Source organism: Panthera leo, chromosome B1 (genome assembly GCF_018350215.1).
Source record: "Panthera leo isolate Ple1 chromosome B1, P.leo_Ple1_pat1.1, whole genome shotgun sequence".
Lineage (NCBI taxonomy): Eukaryota > Metazoa > Chordata > Mammalia > Carnivora > Felidae > Panthera > Panthera leo.
Window position 1 is genome coordinate 188,534,434 of NC_056682.1, and position 22,204 is coordinate 188,556,637.

The 22,204-nt window shown below is 40.1% G+C and overlaps 2 protein-coding genes across 9 annotated transcripts in view; one reads left to right on the forward strand and one right to left on the reverse strand.

Moving 5' to 3' along the window:
* KCNIP4 (potassium voltage-gated channel interacting protein 4) overlaps positions 1-1,285 on the forward strand; it is a 224,710-nt gene extending 223,425 nt beyond the window's left edge. For both annotated transcript variants that reach the window (XM_042934052.1, XM_042934053.1), the window contains exon 8: positions 788-1,285. In XM_042934052.1, coding sequence (XP_042789986.1) covers positions 788-835 — 48 coding nt within the window. In that variant the 3' untranslated portion in view covers positions 836-1,285. The remainder of the gene's footprint in view (positions 1-787) is intronic.
* A 998-nt stretch (positions 1,286-2,283) lies between these two features.
* On the reverse strand, positions 2,284-21,787 carry PACRGL (parkin coregulated like). 7 transcript variants are annotated; one of them, XM_042936797.1, is made up of 10 exons: positions 21,702-21,787; positions 17,305-17,372; positions 17,022-17,176; positions 13,914-13,981; positions 11,824-11,914; positions 8,997-9,131; positions 8,421-8,528; positions 6,595-6,675; positions 3,674-3,771; positions 2,284-2,910 (listed from the first exon to the last, which is right to left on the reverse strand). In XM_042936797.1, exons 2-9 carry the CDS (start codon positions 17,354-17,356, stop codon positions 3,715-3,717), a joined length of 747 nt encoding a protein of 248 aa, XP_042792731.1. In that variant the 5' UTR covers positions 17,357-17,372; positions 21,702-21,787; the 3' UTR covers positions 2,284-2,910; positions 3,674-3,714. The 7 variants fall into 7 exon arrangements, with proteins under 7 accessions (XP_042792731.1, XP_042792737.1, XP_042792733.1 ...); XM_042936803.1 differs by lacking the exon at positions 2,284-2,910 and adding an exon at positions 2,976-3,050; XM_042936799.1 differs by lacking the exon at positions 2,284-2,910 and adding an exon at positions 19,119-19,364 and having other exon boundaries at positions 3,101-3,771; positions 21,702-21,773.
* Between the last annotated feature and the right edge of the window lie 417 nt (positions 21,788-22,204).

The following is a 22,204-nucleotide window of genomic DNA, read 5'->3' on the forward strand; positions in this document are numbered from 1 at the left end:
ATTCACTTTTTTTTTTTTTTTTTAATGTTTATGAGAGAGAGAGAGAGAGAGAGAGAGAGAGAGAGACAGCAAGCACGCGAGCAGGAAGAGGGGCAGAGAGAGAGAGGGAGAGAGAGAATCAGGCTCTACACCACCAGAGCAAAGCCGAACGTGGGCCTTGATCCCACCAGGGGAACCGTGAGGCCATGACCAGATCCCAAATCAAGAGTCAGACGCTCAAACAACTGCACCACCCAAGCACCCCATGAGAACATTCATTTTTAAAGGCTCCTGAAGGCCATACAGATTTAACCCTAAGAGACCCAGAAAGAGAGGTGAAATGACTACAAACATGTCTCCCAAGCCCCCCCTCCAATCCTGAATGAAGTTGGCTCTTGGCTCGCGCACAAACCCTGCTTCCTTCTACATGTACAAATCTCTGTGATTTGGCCTGTGATCTACCTGGAATGCCAAAATTTTGCATTTGCTCCATTTTTTTTTTTTTTCTTACTCTCTATGCCTCTCTAGTTTCCATTCTGGTTTTCTAATTTGAAAAAAAAAAAAATCCCTATTGACACCAAGTAAGATTCAAATGAAATACTGAAAGCCTGCAGACTTTACATTTGTAAAATGGGCTCTCCATAGTTATCTAGATGGAAAAGGGATAGAATGATATCTGTATGTGCAAACACTTAGTATTTGAGCTTTTGGCATACGCAGTGGGGGGCGGGCAGTACTCAGAAGCAGAACAGTGTACTTGCCCTTGCAGCTACGCTTAATTTAATCCCACTGTGTTTCTCCCTTACAGGATGAAAACATCATGCGCTCCATGCAGCTCTTTGAAAATGTGATTTAACTTGTCAAATGCATCCTCAAACAGACAAATGTGAACTATTGTACCACACTTAAACTTGGAGCTACCACTTTTAGCATAGATTGCTCAGCTTTACACTGAGGCATATTATGCAAACAAGCTTTGTTTTAATATAAAGCAATCCCCAAAAGATTTGAGTTTTCCAGTTACAACTTTGCATCCTTTTCATAATGCCACTGAGTTCATGGGATGTTCTAAGTCATTTCATGCCCTGTGACTCTTCCAAAGTACAGAATCTGGCAGAGAGTTTTACTGATTCTTTAGCCATGGGATTATTCAGCTTTCCCATTACCAGTGATTTTAAAATATCAGTGTTTTTTGCTACTCAACTGTACGTATTCAGCCCCAGGATTTTAAATGGTTTTCTAAACTATTGGCATCTGCATTTAATTTCCAGAAATTAATTTTCATGTTTGTATGCTGTAATTCCATTTATACACTAAGTAAACAAAACAAGATTACTATGATTAGTAACAAGCAAACACACAGTCCCAGTTTCTATGGATTTGCTGCTTTCTGTTAAAGATATTCATTTATCTGGCATTTTTTACAACATGAAACAAATTAGTTTATCACCAGATGTCAGCATATGCCTAATAAAGCTTATTTAATAAGCATTTCTTAATTTTTCATAATACATATTATAGCCAAGGCCTACATGATATATATAATTTGGGATTTGTTCAATCCTACAGGTGGCCTATTTTCTATCTTGTCACTAAGTGGAAGTCCGTGAAGGTGTGGAACAAAGCAAGGATGTTTATAGGCATATGCAAAGGGTCAGGGTATCTGTCCTCGAGTTACATGGTAATGCTTAGTAACAAGTAATCCCTAACAGCATTGAGGGCCTACTCCATCCCCTCTCCCTCGACTCCTTCAAGACACCTTTCTATTACATGCCATTCAGGGACAAAGAAACCTGGACTACCCCAAGGCCTACAGGGAACAAAGAGCAAGCAGAATTCACTTTGAAAGCATCAGTGACTCCATTTTATCAATAACTACCATACCAAAACTTCGTTAAAGATGAAAATAAATGCTAAGCAATTCATCTGGACTCTTATGATTTAGCTCATCGTAACACTCCAGCAATTCAGATTCTCTTCAATGATCTTAAGCCAAAATTGTCAAGTGGCCACAACATCACTTAGGATACACACACCTTCCCTACTTTGCAGAAATACCACAAAGACCGAGAGGCTACAGTGGGAGGAAATTAGCGACTGTCCTTGCAACACTCAATCAGGTATCTATTCTGGTGTAGAGATAGGATGTTGAGAGCCGCCCTGCTATCACCAGTGTAGACATTCAGAGTAGTACAGTACATGTACACTGAAATCCGCCATCGCGTGTTTGTGTAAACTCAATGTGCACATTTTGTATTTCAAAAAGGAAAACTAAAAGCGAATAAAATGTTTCTAACTCTACTGTCCATGTTGCAGGTATTTTTATTCCAACAAGCGTTAAGTACCAGATTGAAAATATCATGTCCTTCTTTTGGCACCGTCGGGTCGTGTGCACGTTTGCCTCAGGGTGGGGCTGGGTGCGATGAAGAAGAGTAAAAGCAAGACCAGTGGGCCGGCGGGTGTTTTAGCTCATGTGGTCCGCGGACATGACGGGAGCAGAGACCTGAGGAAAGAGTATCCCAGACGGGGGGACTGGGAAGGACCAGAGCTCTGAGGGGCGATGGGCATTTCTGCACTTATGACTCCTTAGAAATTACTTGTGTTCTTTGACATCCCAGCTGTGAGACTGTATCTGAGATGAGAACTGCAAAGAGATCACTCCGTGTATTTGAGAGAAGGAGCGAGAGGGTGGTCTCTCATGCTACTGAGACCGAAGACGGCTGCTCCTGCAGAAAGGAGTGATCCCCAATCTTCATCCCTCCCAAAGAAAATCTGCTTTGGATTCGGTGTGGTGGCTACTCATGTCCCCACAGCCTCTTCTTGCCCTCAGGATGGGAAGTCGTACTCTGGTTTTCTATTTCTCACTCCATTCCTTTCTCTTGTAGAGTGATCCAGGGTCAGCAAATACAACACCATCACTGAGGGCTATGCCTATAAAGTATGTTTTAAAAGCTTTTTTAATTAATGGTTAAACATAAGCAGGCACGACAAAATCACGGAGTGCATTTAAATGTTTTCAGATTTTAATTTCTAAAGATCTTCGTGACATGAGTATCTTCAGTATTTTCAGACTACGGGATACAAAAATGACATTTACTTAAATAAAACCCAACACCTAAAGTTTAGGCAGTTTTAATAAGTTGTAATAAACAACATACTTACAAGAGAATTTACACATGTAAAAAAAAATTCTTAAACTAGAATATTCTGGCATGGGCTTTTTCCAAGGATTCTACATCGTAAGATGCATATGTACAGACAATAATTAAAAGTGAACTCACAAATGTTTATCCATACTTTAAATTTCCATAGCTTTGATAAATGACAAAATGACAAAATGTCTAAAAATAAGCACACAGCTACAAACTGAGTGTGAAAGGGATATTATAAATACAAAGCATTAGAAAATAAATACAAATGCATCTACTATAAACCCAGTAATGGTTGTTTGCACTAAGCTGTAAATATATGAAAAACCGACCCCACAAAATTATACTACTGTAGAACTGTTTTTAACAACTCCCCATCACTGACCATTCTTTCCTGTTGATGGGTAACTTTTATTATGATTCAGTGGAACTAGGTTTACTCATCTTAAACTAGTAAGGAATGAATGGTGGCTGTGATTTACAAAAGAACAACCTGAAGTGAATCTGAAAAGGTACCATAGGTGCCCATGGCCAGCATTTCACACCTGTCACCAGGAAGTAAGGAGATTTTTGTGGGCTCCTTTCTTCAACAGCATATGGAACAATATGTTGGAATTTTAGATTTGATGATGATAAGGCTTCCCTGTCAACAGAAAAAAACGTAGCTTCATCAGTATCATGCAGGGTTCCCTAACAGGCATTAATTACACCTGTAGGAACAAGCCTAAAGAAGTGTCCAACACTCAAACCAAATGGAATGAGAACAGAATGATGGAATGAGAAGTGTAACATTTTTTCTGAGTTGAATACAGTATAGGTGGTCCTCTGTTTAAAAAAACGTTTCACTGGAGACTTAGTTAGGAACCAGATCACCAGTGTATGAATCCAGATGCTGCCAGTCGCTTCACTGTCAAATCTGGGGCTAGTTCTCTCTTTGAGCTTCAGTTTCTAGGTCTTTAAAGGGGGATAACGACAAATTCTACCCCTGAGGGCTGCAGTGATGATTAAGTGGATACAATGTCTAAAAAGTACTCAAACTGAGTACCTGACAGGTAATCACTTCCCACGTGTTCGATCAAGATTGGGGTGTGTGCAAGTACGTACCTTTTCCAAGACAGATGTGCCTATGATTTAGGATGAAAATTATATCAAGGTTGAGAGTGAACCGACTGCAACTTAAGGCAGGTAGTCAACTGATTGGTTATAAGAAAACGACACTGTGACTATAACTCACTTTCCTGTCTGCCCTGAAGCTGAATGTTTCCATCACTGTGGCACACACAAGCCCCAAGAAACGAGAAACTGTAATACTGAGAAGATTCTTTTAAAGACTCATCTCTGCAGGGGCGCCTGGGTGGCTCTGTCGGCTGAGCAGCTGACTTCGGCTCAGGTCATGATCTTGTGGCTCGTGAGTTCGAGCCCCGCGTCGGGCTCTGTGCTGACAGCTCGGAGCCTGGAGCCTGCTTCAGATTCTGTGTCTCCCTCTCTCTCTGCCCCTAACCCACTAGCATTCTGTCTCTGTCTCTCTCAAAAATAAGTAAACATTAAAAAAATTTTTAAAGACTCATCTCTACTATTTAGAGAAGGAGAAAGATATAAAAACATTTGGTTTTTGAAGACAAAGAAGAGCACTTGTTAATTTCAGGGAGGATTACAAAGTACTGAAAGCAAAAGCATAATGGTAATTAGGCCAATTTTTAATAGCACACCAACAGAAAATCTCTGATCAAATATTATCAAATTATTGAAATATTATGCACGACAGTAGAAGTCGAAAACAAGAAGAGAAAAAGTCTGAAGGAGCAAACAATACTTAACTTCAAAATCTTTTTTTACCCTGTATTAGCAAGATTCAAAACAACGACATCGCGTGGCAACAAGCGGAGCTCCCTCGCTGTCTGCCTCGGGAGCTCCGGGCTGGGCATGTACACCCCTCTGTGTTCTCCTCCAAATCTCATGTGTTCTGTCTGAAGTTTATTTACTCGAAAACTATGCCCTCCTCCGCACACCTACTCATGAAATCTAACATGCTGGGCCTGCCCCTTTCTTCTTGCCCGATTCCACAGGATGTGTGTAAACCACCCGGGGAGAGTTTCAGATTGGAGGCTGTATCATCATTATTTAGCATCTGTTTACTTGCATTTCACAAGGGAGGAATTGGCAAATTATTTTGCATTCCAATTCTCAGAAGCACATCTATAAGCAAAAAGAAGTTCCCTTCTGCTGAGGACACTGGATTGGCTAGGGGATGGTTCTCTACCTCTCAACAAGGTGTCTGAATGCTAATCCTCCACACGCAATAAAGAAATCCGTTACCTAGTAGTCTAGGGACTTACCTACTCCACCTAAACTTTATTCTAGGCATTCATCACAGAACGAATATAATCAATTTTAAAAGTCGCTGTAATTGGTCAAATTAGGTAACTTAGACAAAGCTTAAACTAACGTATCTGACATTTTAAAACTGTATATGATCACACAAATTTCCTTTATAATTCCTTTAGGAAGTAGCTGCAATGAAACTAAGTTCTGCAATGTTAAAACAGTCCCATGCAAAGCTATCATTAAGATCCGATTAAACGTTGGGGCGCCTGGGTGGCTCAGCAGGTTGAGCGCTTGGCTCTTGATTTCGGCTCAGTTTGTGATTCTTGAGTTTGAGCCATGCTGTGCTGACAGCGTGCAACCTACTTGGGATTCTCTCTCTCTCTGCTCCCCATCCCCAACCTCTCAAAATAAATAAATAAACTTAAAAATTAAAAAAGGATCTGATTACATATAATCTCCAAAACAAGATAGGATCACTGCTTTACAGAAATATTTCCAAGACTAGATTATGTGAACACTGCTTTAAATGATGAAAATTCACTTAACCTAGTTATTTGACACCCCACATATAATGAGATTCCCCCAGAGAGTCCCGCACATTCTTGCAAGTCAGAATAATTTGATTCATCCTTGTGTGTGTGCGTGTGCACACACGTTCCAGATAGCATGCACTTCGAGACATGATATTGCAGCCATCTGGGAATCTCATTTCAATCTTTGAAGATGGGAAAATTGTAAATTTTTTAGACAGAAAAGATGGGAAATGAAAGAAAAAGAAAAGTACTTTCTTCAACGAGCTCTCTGTACTAATCCTTTTGTTTTCTGAATTTTCCAATGGTCTAAGCAAGAACATCCAAACTAAAGGAAAAAAACCTGTCAAGTCGCACCACGTGGAGGGTATAGTCAGAGCAGAGGAAGCCAACGGCCGTGTTAACACAATCTGGTCCGAATCCCAATGCTTAGAAACCGTGTGATCTACGTAAGATGGAAGCTCCGAACTCTCAAATGAAAATATCAACTGCACGTGATAACTTGTGGTTGAAATAATAGATGTCATACAGTCAGTTTCATAGCATAAAAGTAAAAAACAAAGAAGCAAACAAACAAAAACCCATGACTTAAGGAGTAAGGCTTTACTTACACTCCCACCATGCTGCTCTAGCTTCTGTAATGCACTGGTGATGGGCTCTTTGAATTTCTTATCCCTCAGTCTCTTGGAAAGCTTTTAAAATAAGATTGGGAGAATGACTTGGAAAAGTAGCAATATTCACCACAGGCATAAGTAAAACTTCACTAAGAAGTATGCTAACTAGAAATAAAATCATTGAATCCTTACCGTATAGTTAAGTACACGAACACCACTTAATTTGTTTTAGATTCCAAGGCTTCTTTTAGAAAATATCTCATTGAAATTTATATGCAATAGACACCACTATATTTGTTAAAACAAGTTCAGCATTATAGTTCCAGTGTCCAGCATATTACTTGGCACAGAACACAAAACAGAAGGGCAGAGAGCAACAGATTTGTCAAAATGTTGAATGTCTGAATGGAGTAATCAATCTAAAATAAGTCATTTTATATATTAGGGTGAAATTCCTGTGGCTAGTCAGGTACAACCTGCTGACCTAAAGGTTGTAAGCAAACACCTGCCAGGATCCTCTTCCTTCTCTCCTAAGGCTTCCCATATATTAAGCTTCGAGAGTCTATTCCCACTGTGTCTTCTCTCCATCAAACACCTGGTGTTGGTGGGAATTCATCTCCCGCTATTCCTAACCTCAGCATGGCAATCCTGCTAGATTCACTCCCATCCCTACTCTCTATAGGCTTTGCCAGGTGTTCCCGGGGTGTATGGTCTCTCTGCAGAGTAAGAAGCTAAACATCCAGTTCTAGGATCTCTCTAAATGGACTGGTCCAAGAAAAAAACAGTGAAACTATGACTGAAATACATGCCTCAACTCTGAACTACAGAAGGATGCACACAGAGAAATGCCAGCTGTGGGTTATTCCAGCAAGGACTTTAATTTTTTATTAGTGTGTGCAGTAACGGATTAATTCCACCTAAAGAAAAGATCGGCCCTTGTCTCTGGCTCCCGTATGGGAACCCCTAAGCCCTTGGTACGATCCTGCCAGATAAGAGCGTCTTTGTTTACATGGGGCCCTTGGGCCACATGATCTCAGCTCAGCTTCTGAAGAGGCTGGAGACTAAGGTCGGCCATGCAAGCAGCCAGTCATGCTTGCTTGACAGAACCCTAATATGAACCCTGGGACACCACGCTGAGGGGAGTTTCTTAGGACGGCAATACTCCATCTGTGTTGCCACATATCACTTCTGGCTGGAGGAAGCAAGCGCTGTCCAACTCCAGTGTGAGAGAGGTCAACTGGAGACTCCACATTTTGACCTTCCTGGGCTCTGCTCTGTGCACCTCCTTGCTTTGTGGCTTTTACTTGGTAGCCCTTCACTGTAATGAACTGAAACCGTGTAACAGCTTTTTGAGTTTCCCGAGTCCTTCTAACTGTCCAGTATCCCAGTGTGTATCTGTCCTAAGGATTAAGCTACACATAACAGGGAAACGTCTCATCCTGAATACTGTTTACAGATTCACTAAAAACTTACAAGGAAAAACAAAGAAAATGATGAAAATCATGACTGTGGCAATGTACAATTACACAGGAGGGTGGATGAGCTGTCTTTATAATCCGTGCTAATCAACATGGGCATAAGACCATTGTACTGTTCGTTAATTTTTGTCCCCTCCCCAACTCTCGCTCTCACTCTCTCTGTCTCTCTCTCTCTCTCTCTCTCTCTCAAAACTAAATAAACATTAAAAAAAGAAGAAGAAGAATCAGATTTTTTTTAGGATTTCTGAATCCGTTAACGACTAATTGGAAGCCACTGATCACGACAAGATACAGACAGTGCATGATACGCATACACAAGCACTCTGTCATCTTTTCAGTACTTACACTTGTCAGCAGATGTTTCAGATGGTCATTCAGAGAAGGACCAACGACGACACTTAGCTGCACGAGAGCATTCAGACCTCTTGCAAACACGTCATCATCCAGGTGTACCTGGGGGGGGTTAGACAGTCAGGGGTACAGGGACAGAAAAGGAAAGAGGAAAGACAAGTAAGAAGAAAGGGTAAGCAGGTGGAGAAAAAAGTAAGACTGAACATTCAAAATTAGAAGATAAGCCACTAAACCCTGAATCTAAAAAAATACCTTTAATGTTATACCATCTAGAAGCAAAAAAATAAACTGGCTTGACTGAAATATTAGCTTAGCTGTATCACAGCAAGCAGCAAGGCTGATGTGAGGTTTCTTACTTTCTCTCATTACTGAAAATGTCCCCTTTTACCTTTCGGATATCCTCTACAGGTGTCTTCAAGTAAGTAATCATCTGTCCCTGAATAACCATGGCCTAATTTTGCACACACATCAAAATCACAGGTAAAGGACTCATTTGCATACAATTTGGAAGAAAAAAAGACATAAAATATTCTAAATGTACCACAGAAAGTCCAAAGGAATAGAGGATACCAGAGCCGCCTTTAGCACAGGAACCAGTCTTGGAAGCAAAGGCACAGCTTTTTCAGGAGCTCCTTGGACCAAAAGTAATTCTCTAAATCCCTCCTTTGACACGAAGGTGTATGGATGTTTAGTCTCTCTCAAACCCTGCCAAAGACAAAAAACAAACAAAACAAAACAAGCAAACAAAAAAGATTTACTAAGCATCTGGTTATACTAACAACAAAACTGAATTCTTACTAGTCTAAATGAAAATCAAGTTTTATTATGGTTTTCCTAATCATGATTTATAATTTCAATAATTACAATTTCAATTAAACCCAGAAATTGTGGAACAAAGGACATACATGGGACAGGACGAATTTCTACCCACAGAAGGAAGGAAAAGATTTTGAACATTAAAGAACAGGAAAAAGAAACGGAAAAGCAAGGAAAAATAAAGGAAATAAAGAAAAAGAAAGGGAGGAAGAAAATAAAAGGGGAGAGGAAGAGAGAGGAAAGGTAAATAATAAAAAAAAAGAAAAAACGTAAAAGAAACCCTCACTAGGATACTGAAAACATTTTGTGTGTACTACCAAATACTGTCTGCAAGCACAGAAAATCAGCCAATGATGGTTTATAATTATTGGACCTCCTACCTTTACAGTGACTTTACAACTTGTTTAATGAGTTTCTAAAATATTGTATTTCCTTCATATTTAAATATTTTACATTAAGATATTTAAAAAACATCGTTTCCTATGAAAATCTTACAGAAAACCACTGTAAGATTTTAAATGTCATTTTTAACATTGGAATGCGAAATAAAAATATGAAGGGGAGTCTGAGTGGCTCAGTCAGTTGAGCATCCGACTTTGGCTTAGGTCATGACCTCACGGTTCATGAGTTCAAGCCCCATGTTGGGCTCTGTGCTGACAGCTCAGACAGAGCCTGGAGCCTGCTTCAGATTCTGTGTCTCCCTCTCTCTTCGCTCCTCCCCTGCTCACACTCTGTCTCTCTCTCAAAAATAAATAAGATTGAAAAATATATATATATATGAAAATAACCCGTATCCTTTCTTTCACCCTAAATGCATCAGAAACTATTGGATAGTACTCTTTTGTGATTTAATCCATCACTTTGAGTCAAGACAGAAGAGCCACCTGACTTTTTTTGAAAACGTAATACAAAAAAAAGCAACAGCAATACTCCATCAGTTTGACTAATTATTATCTGTGAATAAGTAAAACTGCCTGCAAAGTCATGCCTAAAAATACTAATTTTCAACCAATATGCTCTTTAGACCAAACTATCTGCTTCCAAACAGTGATCAAACACTTCTTTTCCTGGACCGCCAAGCACAGCAGCACCACTTTGGAACACAGCTTCTATCACCCTAAGGTTGTGCCTCTCCTGGCCATTGTAGAGATGAGGGATCAGGTCAAGAGAGGTGGATTTCCATAGTGGTGGTTCTGTCAGTACTTTTCCATTATTAAATAAGTAGAAGGAAAGGCTAATAATGTACCCAACACAGAAATAAAGGCATTGGTGTTTGGAAAATAATTATTCAAAGCACTGACTTTATGTAATCTCAACTAAACACAGAGTCCCTTTAGGGACTCTCCAAATTAAAGAACTCCCCTCACCTTCCTCACTTTGTGATTAGCTAGAGCATTTTTTTTTTTAATGTTTATTTTTGAGAGAGAGAGTGAGTGGGCAGGTGCACCAGCTCATGGGGGAGGGGCAGAAGAGAGAGAGAGAATCCCAAGCAGGCTCCTCACCGTCAGCCCAGACCCAGATGCGGGGCCTGATCTGATCTCACGTGCTGTGCGATCATGACCTGAGCCGAAATCAAGAGTGGGATGTTTAATCAACTGAGCCACCCAGGCACCCCTAATTGGACCATGTTTTCAAAGGTGTCACTATAGTTGTGATTCATCTAAAAAATGGTTTGCTACCATATACAAAAGGTTTAAAAAAATTTTTTAAACTAATGAAACATTGATACATTTTTAAGTTTTTAATACCAAGTTTAAAAGACTTTGATCAAAACTGAATTTCAAAATAGGCTACCCATAAAAATATGCTGTTATTAAACCAAAATAATCTTGTAAGCAGAGATATAAATTAAGAAAAACAAAGACCAACAAAAATGATCCTAACTCTTAAAAAAGACAAGTATCTGTAACTTAAACATAAGACAACTGGCTAGTTCATTTCTCAACTTGTGACTCTAAGGGAATAAATTTCACAGAAGAGATCACTGATCCACTTGAAGCTAATACTCTGCCAACTTTTTCCTGACATGGTAAAAAATATAAGGAATCTATGAAAAATTTTCTTAAAATCCTCTACAAAAACGATCTCCCTGACATTCGACTTAAAATGTACAGGTGGGCAAAAGCCCAGAGAATTTTCCAAAAGGATGTTTAGGTAGTTAGTATCAGCTCCCTAAAAAACATATCACATTCATGTTAAACATGACCGGTTGTATAGAAATAGATCAACCACCCATTGCTATCTGATGTAGTTTAAGTTAAAGCACTGATGTTCTCCTGATATGACTCATTCAATATGATTCCAAGTACTTTTTTGGAATTAAGTGTGAATATTTCATCTACTTATCTACAAATCCCTGTGTAGACTAAGTTGTTTATAAAGCTGATTAATCAGTTTCTAATAAACATATACTGATCATAATTAGTTCCTAAGGGAGCGCTGGTGTTTTAATGACTTTCGCTTGGCTCTTATTCCAAAAGCATAAAATAAGATTTACTGATGCGTTGTGAAGTAACATTTAATACAGTTTTTAAGGTGTTTTTTTCCATAAACACTCAGGAGAAATGGAAATCACACATACCTCTGCTAAAGTAATAAGAAGAGGATCAAATGGAAGATTTTCAGGAGGACATTCCCACTGCAGTCTGTGTTTCACTGAACCATGGACCAATCTAAAATAACAAACACTGGTAAACGCAACACGGACAATGTAATTATATATTAAACACTAATTCTCTAACACATTCAGACTCTTTCCAGAACATAATCATATTAGAACTATTCTGTAACATGTAGGAATATCATGGCTTGCAACGTTATTACGAAGGCATCTCACACAGCAAAGTCTGTAACCCCCACTCCTATCCTTTCAGCAAAACCGTTTCGCGGGAAAACTCAACTCCACACGTGTTCAGCCTACAGTGTTGGGAGTTCAAGCATGGTGCCATCTGTGAGTCTTAACACAAATGCTACACTTGACATGTTTAAGTCATAATTGTAACAAAATAGGTAACCTACCAATGTGCAAACAAAGAAATGTGATAATTAGAAACAGTAACGTGTTTTATATGGAACATTATTTTTCAGATACAGATTCTTTAACCCTCATGATCTAAATACAAGCCAGATTTCCCCTCTGTTACACAAAAGAAAACAGAGGCCAGGAGGTGAAACAGCCCATGCAGGGTTACAAAATGATAGCCCCTTGAATTGGTCACTGCTGCTGCTGTTGCTTTAAAAACATTTTTTTTTATTAACAGCTTTACTGAGTCTTAACCAACGTGCAACAAACTGTACATGGTTATGAAGTGTAACATTTGATACTGGTTTTGATATATAAATACATCAAGAGAACCCTCATCATAACCATGACAGTGAACTTACTCAAGACGCTCAAATGTTTCTTCACCCTTTTGTAATGTTCTCAACTTCTTGACACCTTTTTTAGTGTTATTTTCTTAATAGCAAGAGGCCTCGGTAACATTTTTACAATTTTAGCAACCATGATTGCTTAGAGTGGGGGGGGGGGGGGGGTGTAAGAATATGTAAATATGGTTTTGACTCAGAATAAAATAAAAAACTAATAACAATAAAGTGAGGAATGCCTCTTGAGCTCATTTCTCCAAATCTGCAAATACCATTAAAAACTACATTTCTTGAATTTTAGAAAACAACAAAAAGAATGTCGTGGTTATTCTTTCCACAATGAAAATGACATTTCCCATCACCCAGAACGGCTAAAACTGGATACACTTAGAAGAAAGAAATGTTTCTTGGTAGTGAAATCTTAAAATGGTATCATTCTATCAGTAACTATATCGTTTTCTTTAAAACACTTCTGATGTCTCTTACAAAAGGTGGCAAAAACTGTATCAAAAGTGAGGAAGAACTACCGTATGTACTCATTAATAAATATAATTTCAATAAATACAACTTTTTGAAATTTTTCAAACGTCATTTCAAAAACTAATGAAACAGGGTATTATGCTAAGTGAAATTAGTCAGAGAAAGACAAAAACCATATGACTTCAGTCATATAAGGACTTTAAGAGACAAAACAGATGAACATAAGGGAAGGGAAACAAAAATAATATAAAAACCTGGAGGGGTACAAAACAGAAGAGACTCATAAATATGGAGAACAAACTGAGGGTTGCTGGAGGGGTTGTGGGAGAGGGGACGGGCTAAAGGGGTAAGGGGCACCAAGGAATCTACTCCTGAAATCATTGTTGCACTATATGCTAACTAATTTGGGCATAAATTTTAAAAAATAAAAAATAAAATAAGAAAAAATAATCTCCATTAAAAAAACCCAAAACAACAACAACAAACAAAAAACTAATGAAACAATCCCATTCAATTATAAACTTTCAGTTTCAGACTATTTATTTGCAACTCGCCCGAGGCTATGAATGCTTATATTGTTTCAGAAACTGGTTAATTCCATTTCTTAAATTACAGATCTATTTGTAATTCTATTTTGGAACTGAAATGATTTTCTTCAACAATGTCTCACGATCTACCCCAGTCCAACAGCCAAAGTGTAAATAAGTCACCTTTACTGCAACCTCCTAGTATATAAAATTTTCAATACATTTAAACTAAATACTGTTATTGATTTGACTCAGTTATTTTGAATAATCTGGTCAGTTATCATCCGTACTGATTTACCTGCAAGGAATACCTCCTTTAGAGTAAATAGCCGCAAATGCAGAAGGGGCTCGGGACTGTTCACCAAACTGAAAGAAAAAGATGACACGAATGCAGTAAGTATACCATCACCTCCACTCTGTGATACCTGCCCGATTTTCATCCTGCTGAGGTCAGAGGCAAAGGGACATCCTGACTTTTCACCCACGATGCTGGTATCAAGTGCATCACTCAACTCGGCAACACACCTGAGGAAAACGATCGGTCCCCTCAGTACTGGACCCACAACCACAGCCACAAGCTGTGTCTTTCTTTTTAGCCCCTAACTTGTTTCCGAAGGCGTGAAGGAGCTGGGATCACATATATAATATAGACAAATACTATTATACGAACATCATAAATAAATATAACAAAGATAATACATCTTTCTACCCTCCCCCACTGTGAGCTCTCAAGGTGAGGGCTACATGGGGAAGAAGTGTTAGGTACAGGGAAAGCAGAATTGTCTTCAGTCGCCAGCGCATCTCCTACTTGTCCTCCAGTCAAATATGGACGGTCTGGAGGGTCCAGAACCTGTAATCTCTCCCAAATGGTTTCACGCTTCTACAAAAAACAAAGGCTTACGATTGGCAGGAGTGACAGAGCTGAAGGTGGTGCAAGGCTCCCACGAACATGTGCTCAGATGTGTTTGCTTAGATATATAACTTCACAACTTTGTCCACATATTATCTTACGAATCAATTAATTCTGGGGGTGACTGGGTGGCTCCGTTAGTTAAGTGTCCAACTTTGGTTCATGTCAGGGTCTCATGGTTTGTGAGTTCAAGCCCCACATGGGCTCTCCGCCCTCAGCACAGAGCCCGCTTAGGATCCTCTGTCTCCCTCTCTCTCTGCCCCTCCCCTGCTCGCGCTCTCTCTCTCAAAAATAAACATCAAAAAAAAAAAAAAAGTTAAAAAACGAAAGAATAAATTAACTCTGTATCTATTCCCAAAGATCATTTAAGAGATGATCAATCACAATGGCTAAATAATCACAGAATACATGATTTCAATGCAGTTGATCCTTAGAGAATTTAGGCACAAAAAGTTAATATTTCATCACACAGTACTTTGAACATAATCAAATAAAATATAGTTGTCTAAATTATAAAATATAAATGGACTAATCTTTTTTAAAGATACAACTAGATAAAATTATTTTTCAATCACTTGCAGTAATTTAAAAATATATTTAAGGGTATAAGTTTAGAATTAGCCTTTTTTCCTCTGGAAAAACACATGTTTGAAGTTACAACACACAGATGAAATGTCATTGACACATAATACTATAATAGGAGATTCATTTACAAAGTTCAACCCACATTCTGCATAATAATTCACAGAAATAGTAATGTTTCATTCATTTAATTACAATTCCTACTAAGAAAAATTTATTTTAAAAACTGTTTTCAAGTAATTGATATCAGATAAGGAAACTTGAAAAAGTGTTTGTTGAAGTGGGGGGGGGGGAAATTAAGACAAATTAGGACTACAAACACTTTTTTAGTTCTACCACCTATTAGGAACTGATTTTATTTTTTGGACCTACAGATCATGTAAATAATCCCTAAATATCCAAAACAACCACCAAGACAAAATTTCTGATTGAAATTCTAAGCCATTCCATTCTTTTCCTTTAATTTGTAACTCCTTTTAGAGATAATCATAGCTTTATCTTCCAAGTCCCACATTATCAATTTTTCTTTCTACCAGTGGGTTCATTTTATCAATCTTTACCAAATTTTACCAAAATTCCATTACCATGAAAAAAACTATAGTCCCTTCAGTTTTTAACAATATCATCACACACTAGATTTCAACTGTAAAATAATCAACATTAAATATACTTCACTATACTGAGTTTCAACACATGTAATTTTTGATCCAAGTGAAGTGCTCAAAATTTACACACATTGAAGTGTATAAATTATAGGTACGTAGACCGGTGAATTCTCCAAAACAGTGGGGTAACAACATGCAGGTATGGAAAACCTGAACGTGACCGGCACCCTAGGAACCTCTGCCGTGCCTCGTCCCAGTCACTAACCACCTTTTTCCCTAATGGTGACTTCTGTCCTGACTTCTGACTGACTTACTCTGGTTTGGTAGCTTTTACAGATCTTCGACATGGTCTTGTCTAATATCCTCTATTCTCAGGTCAAGTCATTATTTCCCCAAACTTTCCTTAATTAGCAATAAAATTTAAGGTTAGGGCCACTAAATATTACTACTTTACAAAGTTCTTTCCCCAAAGAGAGGAAGAGAACAGAAGTGTCACCATGAATCTCTCAATTAAACGTGGGAAAAAGAAGCAAGAGCAAGGAGAGAGGAGGACATTCTCCGGGAGTCCCACTCCTCTGACACTGTGCAGTTTACAGAAAGAAGCAAAGCAACACATATGCTGACACAATTTTTCACTTGGAAAGTCAGAAAATCTCCTGCCCTTGGCCAGTTCATCGTACCCTTTCTATGTTTTACCCGCCATCAAAATCAGTGTCTCAGCCATTCTCATAATCCCCTTTAAAGGCTGAAACCAGGATCATCTTACCCTACGCAAGGTTGGGCCACACACTGCCTGGTGTTGTAGCACACGTGTGCCCACTTTCTGGATAATTCAGTGATCTACACACTTAACGATTATCCTGCGCGTAAATCTCCTATTTGTGGAATGTGGTTAAACTGCTGTCAGAAGGCAAAGGGAGGCTGGTACTATAGAGGCATTTCCTGGGGAGCTAATTTATAAATCAAAGCAAAATAGGGACGTTTACGCCACTGTGGAAGCATGTGGTTCCTCCCACGTCAATTGAATACAAGTTTACTCACTGCCATTAGGAAGTAGCAGAACTAAAGAAAATAAAAAATAAAGCTGATATGCAATTCATCTTACACTCTACAGTACTGCTCCATGAATGTGACAGGATACGCCACAACTGCCTATTCCCCATTTGACACCTTCTCATTTCCACACTCCCATCATCATTATTTCCATTCTTCATCATGATTACCATATGCCCTTCATCACTAGCCTAAATGTAACAAAACAAAACAAAACAATGCCTACAAGGCAGTCCTGACTGTCTTTTGTGCCTACCGGGTTAATTGTCTTAGGGTTAAGTTTATCACTTGGTCGAGGATGAGATTTTCTTGCGGACTCTGGGGAACTGGTTGATGATGAGGATTTGCCTTGTTGAACTGTAGTCCTATGTTTTATTTGTATGCTCGATGATGTCCTTTGATCACAGTTATCTGGAAAAAACGGAAGATCAACAACAACAAAAGAGGTGGAAGAGATAAAGTTCACTCGTATCCATCTGTGTAACAGAATGTGTCACTAACCCGATTCACCTCTTCATTTAAAAAGCAATGTTCTGTACCTGCCCCTCTGTTTCTCAGCTGAACGCCTCCGTGGCACTCTGATTTCTGCATTGCTTCCCTTTCACGCCTGCAGTTAAATGCAACTTGATTTCAGAATTTGGGGAGTAAGAGATGCATTAACAACATAAAGACCGAAACAGAACAGAGTAAATAATACAGTAAAAGACACACAAAAAAGATATGGCATGGAGCAAAATACCCCAAAGACCAATGAAAAAATACAAAATTATGTCAACTTCAGTATCAATAACAGTAAATGAAAAACAATCTGTAAAAAAATAAGATAAATAAAATAAACATTTTTTCCCATTCAAACTGTCAAAATAAGCTTTTAGAAACTCAACTGCAGACCTCTGGCTATAGTCAGAAAACATGGACTGGATTTCTGAAAGGAGTAAGAGGTTGGCACATCCCCTGGCGTCTCTATCTTCTCTGGTCTCTGTATTTCCAAAGCCCCAAGTGCTAACACCTGCATATCAAGTCTGACTTTTCGAGACATAATGACCTCTCCTAGTCAAGGGACTGAAGCTCCTTAACCTGAACATAACCAAAACTACGGTTATCACACTGAAGTTATGGACCTCTTGTTAATTCAAGGTACCACCAATTTTCTGGTCCCTCAGGCTAAAAGACTTAAGAGCACTGCTATCTTCTTTTCCTTCACTTCTTACAGACGTAATCAATGTGGTGTGATGAGGCGGAAGCCGCTTTAGGCTCAGATCTGGGTCTACACCCTCATCTCTACCGATTACCAGGTTTATGAATTAGGTAGATCATTTAATCTCCCCAAGCCTGGATTTCCAGACATTTTAAAAGCGGAGGATAATACAAGCCTATACAGGCTGTTACTGAGGAGTAAAGAAGGCATTATATCAAGTCGCTCAACCAGACAGCGATGGTTCACTTCTCCCTCTTCCACGCTTTCCTCTTTTCCGCTAATGGGAGGACTCTAGTTCCCAGTGATGATTTTCTGCCTGATCATAAACTCCTATGTCTACCAAGCAATCCACCACACGCACCTGGATTCATATACCCAACTGCCTGCTGGTATTTCTAGGTCTGGCTCCAGTCCCAAATTCCATGCGGCCTTTCCCGATCTCCTGTTTCTCAAATGTGTACGTCCATGGCACTCTTGATTTCTGCACTCTCTCCTTATTTCTACTTGATTATTCCACTCCCTCACTGCACAGCACTCTAGTCATTCTTCCACTAGAGCATTTCCCACTCTAAGCCTTTAGAATTGCTATTAAATAGAGAACTACCCTGGGGTGCCTGGGTGGCTCAGTCAATTAAGTGTTGGACTCCTGATTTCGGCTCAGGATCTCAGAGTTCCTGGGTTCAAGCACCACAGCAGACTCCTCTCAGAGCCTGCTTGGGATTCTCTCTCTCCTTCTCTCTCTGCCCCTCCCCCCACACGTGTGCATGCTCTCTCTCAAAATAAAGTTTAAAATATGTGTGTATAGGGGCGCCTGGGTGGCTCAGTCGGTTAGGTGGCCGACTTCGGCTCAGGTCATGATTTCGTGGTCCGTGAGTTTGAGCCCCGCATCGGGCTCTGTGCTGACAGCTCAGAGCCTGGAGCCTGTTTCAGATTCTGTGTCTCCCTCTCTCTGACCCTCCCCCATTCATGCTCTGTCTCTCTCTGTCTCAAAAATAAATAAACGTTAAAAAATAATAATAATAAAATAAAAAAATTAAAAAAATAAAATGTGTGTATATACATATATACACATATACACATATATACATATACACATACACATACATACATACACATACACACACACACACGCATATAACTACTCCTCAACTACACTGTAAGATCTTCCTTTAAGGCAACATAGATGAAGTCTTCTTCCACTTCCAAATGAGTTTTTCAAATATTGGAGACACAGACTCCTTCGTTTTCTCTTCTTCAGGATAAACATTGATGCTTTGGCAAGTGATTCCTCATGAGATGATTTTAATCCACTTGCCAAATTAGAATTCTTCACAAGGAGGACAAAACTCCGTTAACTCAGCCCCAAGATAGTTCAAACATGATGTGACCACATCCAAGTGCCTTGCAAAGATAAATTAAATGTAAGATCGTTTCATAAACAGAACAATTTTCATTCACCTAATTTCCTCATCTTACTACCAGCAGATGACTTACTTCCCAATATCACACTTCACTTTCATTCTTAAGGCATTTACCAGAATTATGGTAATTAATGGCTCATTAAATTTGTCAGATAATATTCTAAGTCAAGATAAGCCAGGCTTTAAATATTTCAACCTAACACTGCACTTCAGTGAATATTCAACAAGTATTTACTATCATGCCAGGTCTCAGTTTTGAGAATCTCCTGATGGGAACAGCATGATCTAAGTTTCTGTATGTACGTATGCATACATATGTATGTATCAATCAATCAATCAATCTGTGTCTCTGTTTCTTCAACTCTATAATTGGGGACAATTACAGTAACTGCTTTTAATGTTGATGAAGACTAATGAATTAATATTTCTTTTGATCATAAATTGTAACAGCTGTCACAGCTGAAAATGAGGCATCACAAAGATCCTACCCACAAACACAAAAAGAGCAGAGTTGGACACATGAAACCACGATGCATAGTTTTCTTTTTTTTTTTTTTTTTTTTTCAACATTTTTTATTTATTTTTGGGACAGAGAGAGACAGAGCATGAACGGGGGAGGGGCGGAGAGAGAGAGGGAGACACAGAATCAGAAACAGGCTCCAGGCTCCGAGCCATCAGCCCAGAGCCTGACGCGGGGCTCGAACTCACGGACCGCGAGATCGTGACCTGGCTGAAGTCGGACGCTTAACCGACTGCGCCACCCAGGCGCCCCCACGATGCATAGTTTTCAACACTACCTACCAAATCTACAAAAGTTTGTGTAGGAACAACTAAATTTCTATCTTCTTTCATGTGAAAAAGACGTTCCTGAAAGGTACCTGCAAGAAGGTGCTGCGTTATATTTTGAATGAATTCAAAGAGCCGCTGAAACTCTTCATTTTGAAAAACTTTGAAACGTGCCAGAAAATTGAGCCTCCAAAGGTTTTACACATACAGGGCAGTTTTTATGTATAATATACTTAGGTAAATTTCAGCAGTCATTTCAAAACACACATACACGATGCAAACATTTCTGCGTTCACTTTCAAAACACCCTAGAGACTTGCTTTCCAAAACAATTATTTTTCACCTATTATTAAAAGAATCCACCTTTACCTTACAAATTAAGTCTGCTGAATTTTTTAAAACGATACCCATCTGGGAGCATACCACTGACAACAAAACCGGAACATGAGTTGTTTGTAAAAGAAAAAAGACTTAATTCATCTTACACTCAACAACTCTTTTAAGTATTTTTTCATTAAATAACATGAGGAGGGTGGTGTAAAGAGGTAATAATGGTGGAAGGAAGTGAAAAGGTAAGGACTGTTTCGTGCTACAAATATTATCGCAGTCACCTCTCATTCTTTTACAAAACAATATAAAGATTCTAAACAGGCACTAGAATCCCCTTGACCCAAACATCTAAACTATGTCATAAACCAGAGAGCAAGCAAATCAAGCAGGGCCCCAACAGCAGAACCCTCATTTTCCCTTTCGTCTCCTTAGGTGCCGCGGATCATCCGAAAGGGGCCATAGACATCCGTGTCAGTGCTAGGAAAAGCATACTTTGGTTTTCATTGTTTTGGACAGCTCACATATCCTATTTCTTTCCCTATATGCACTTTCTTCCGGGACCACGCTTTGAGACCACCGCACTAAAAGGCTTGCTAAATTCTCAAGGGGCAGAGGCCACTTTTTTTCCTACTCTCTCATCCGTTGTTCAGAAAGTTCCAGAAGTGACAGGCATCCCACTGAAGAAGCCGTGACCCATCTCTAAAGCTCCTTCAAATTCCAGAGTGCAGCCACAGAGCCCAATATCCACCTATCCCTTTTTACCATAAATCCACAGGGCCAATATTAAGGGTCTTAAATTTGCTTTCCATTTTCCTACCCTCTTCCGCTCTAACACCACACTCTTCCAAACACTTAAGACCCGTTCAGGGACAGAGTGGTGTCAAAGTTGGAAAATCAGGAGGACGTGTAGGAAAAAAATCCAGAAAAACAGAGTTGAGTGTTTTGGGGGTTTTTTGGCTTTTTTGTTTTGTTTTAAGGAGCCGGGGAGCTGGGAGGAAGAAGGGCGGGCTACTTTCCGCCAAAGCCTGACCCCGGGAAAGGAAGGGTGCGCTCTCGGCGCTCGGCAGCTTCAAGGTCCTTAGCAACGAGTCCGGCGGCCCTAGAGACAGGCCAGCCCGGAAGCCTGCAGGGCGGAGACGGGGCTGGCGGCACGGCGGGATCCCCGCACCCCTGGCCCACGGCACCCCGTACCCGATCCTACCGCGCCTCTCTCCCGCGGCGATGCGCACGCCGGCCGCCACGCCGGCTGGCACTTTCGCCCTGCGCCCGCTCGGCCAACTACCCCACTCGCGTCACCGACCGCCGGGGCTCGGGAAAACGAGACTTCGCGCGGTCCCCAGATCTGGCCGCGCCGCGCAGTGACGTCAGACGCACGCAGCGTCCTCTAAGCCTTTAGCAGGAAGGCTGCGGAGGCGCCGGGCGGAAGAGGGTTGTCCTGGCAACGAGGCGCCGGGGGCTGGCGTTGCGTGGTGGCGAAGGGGCACCGTGTGGAGGGTCTTTGAGGACTGATGAGAGGTGCAGAGAGCAGAGGAGAGCACAGACTCCTAGTTCCCTGCACCACAATCTCTCCCTAGTCCCTGTACCTAACACTTAACACGTTTCTTGAACACTTAAAATTTTCTCCACCTGCCCTAGAACCTGAAAGCTAAGGATCCTGAACTCCAGCCCCAGGGTCTTCGGGAGAGAGAGCCAAAGCCACCTACA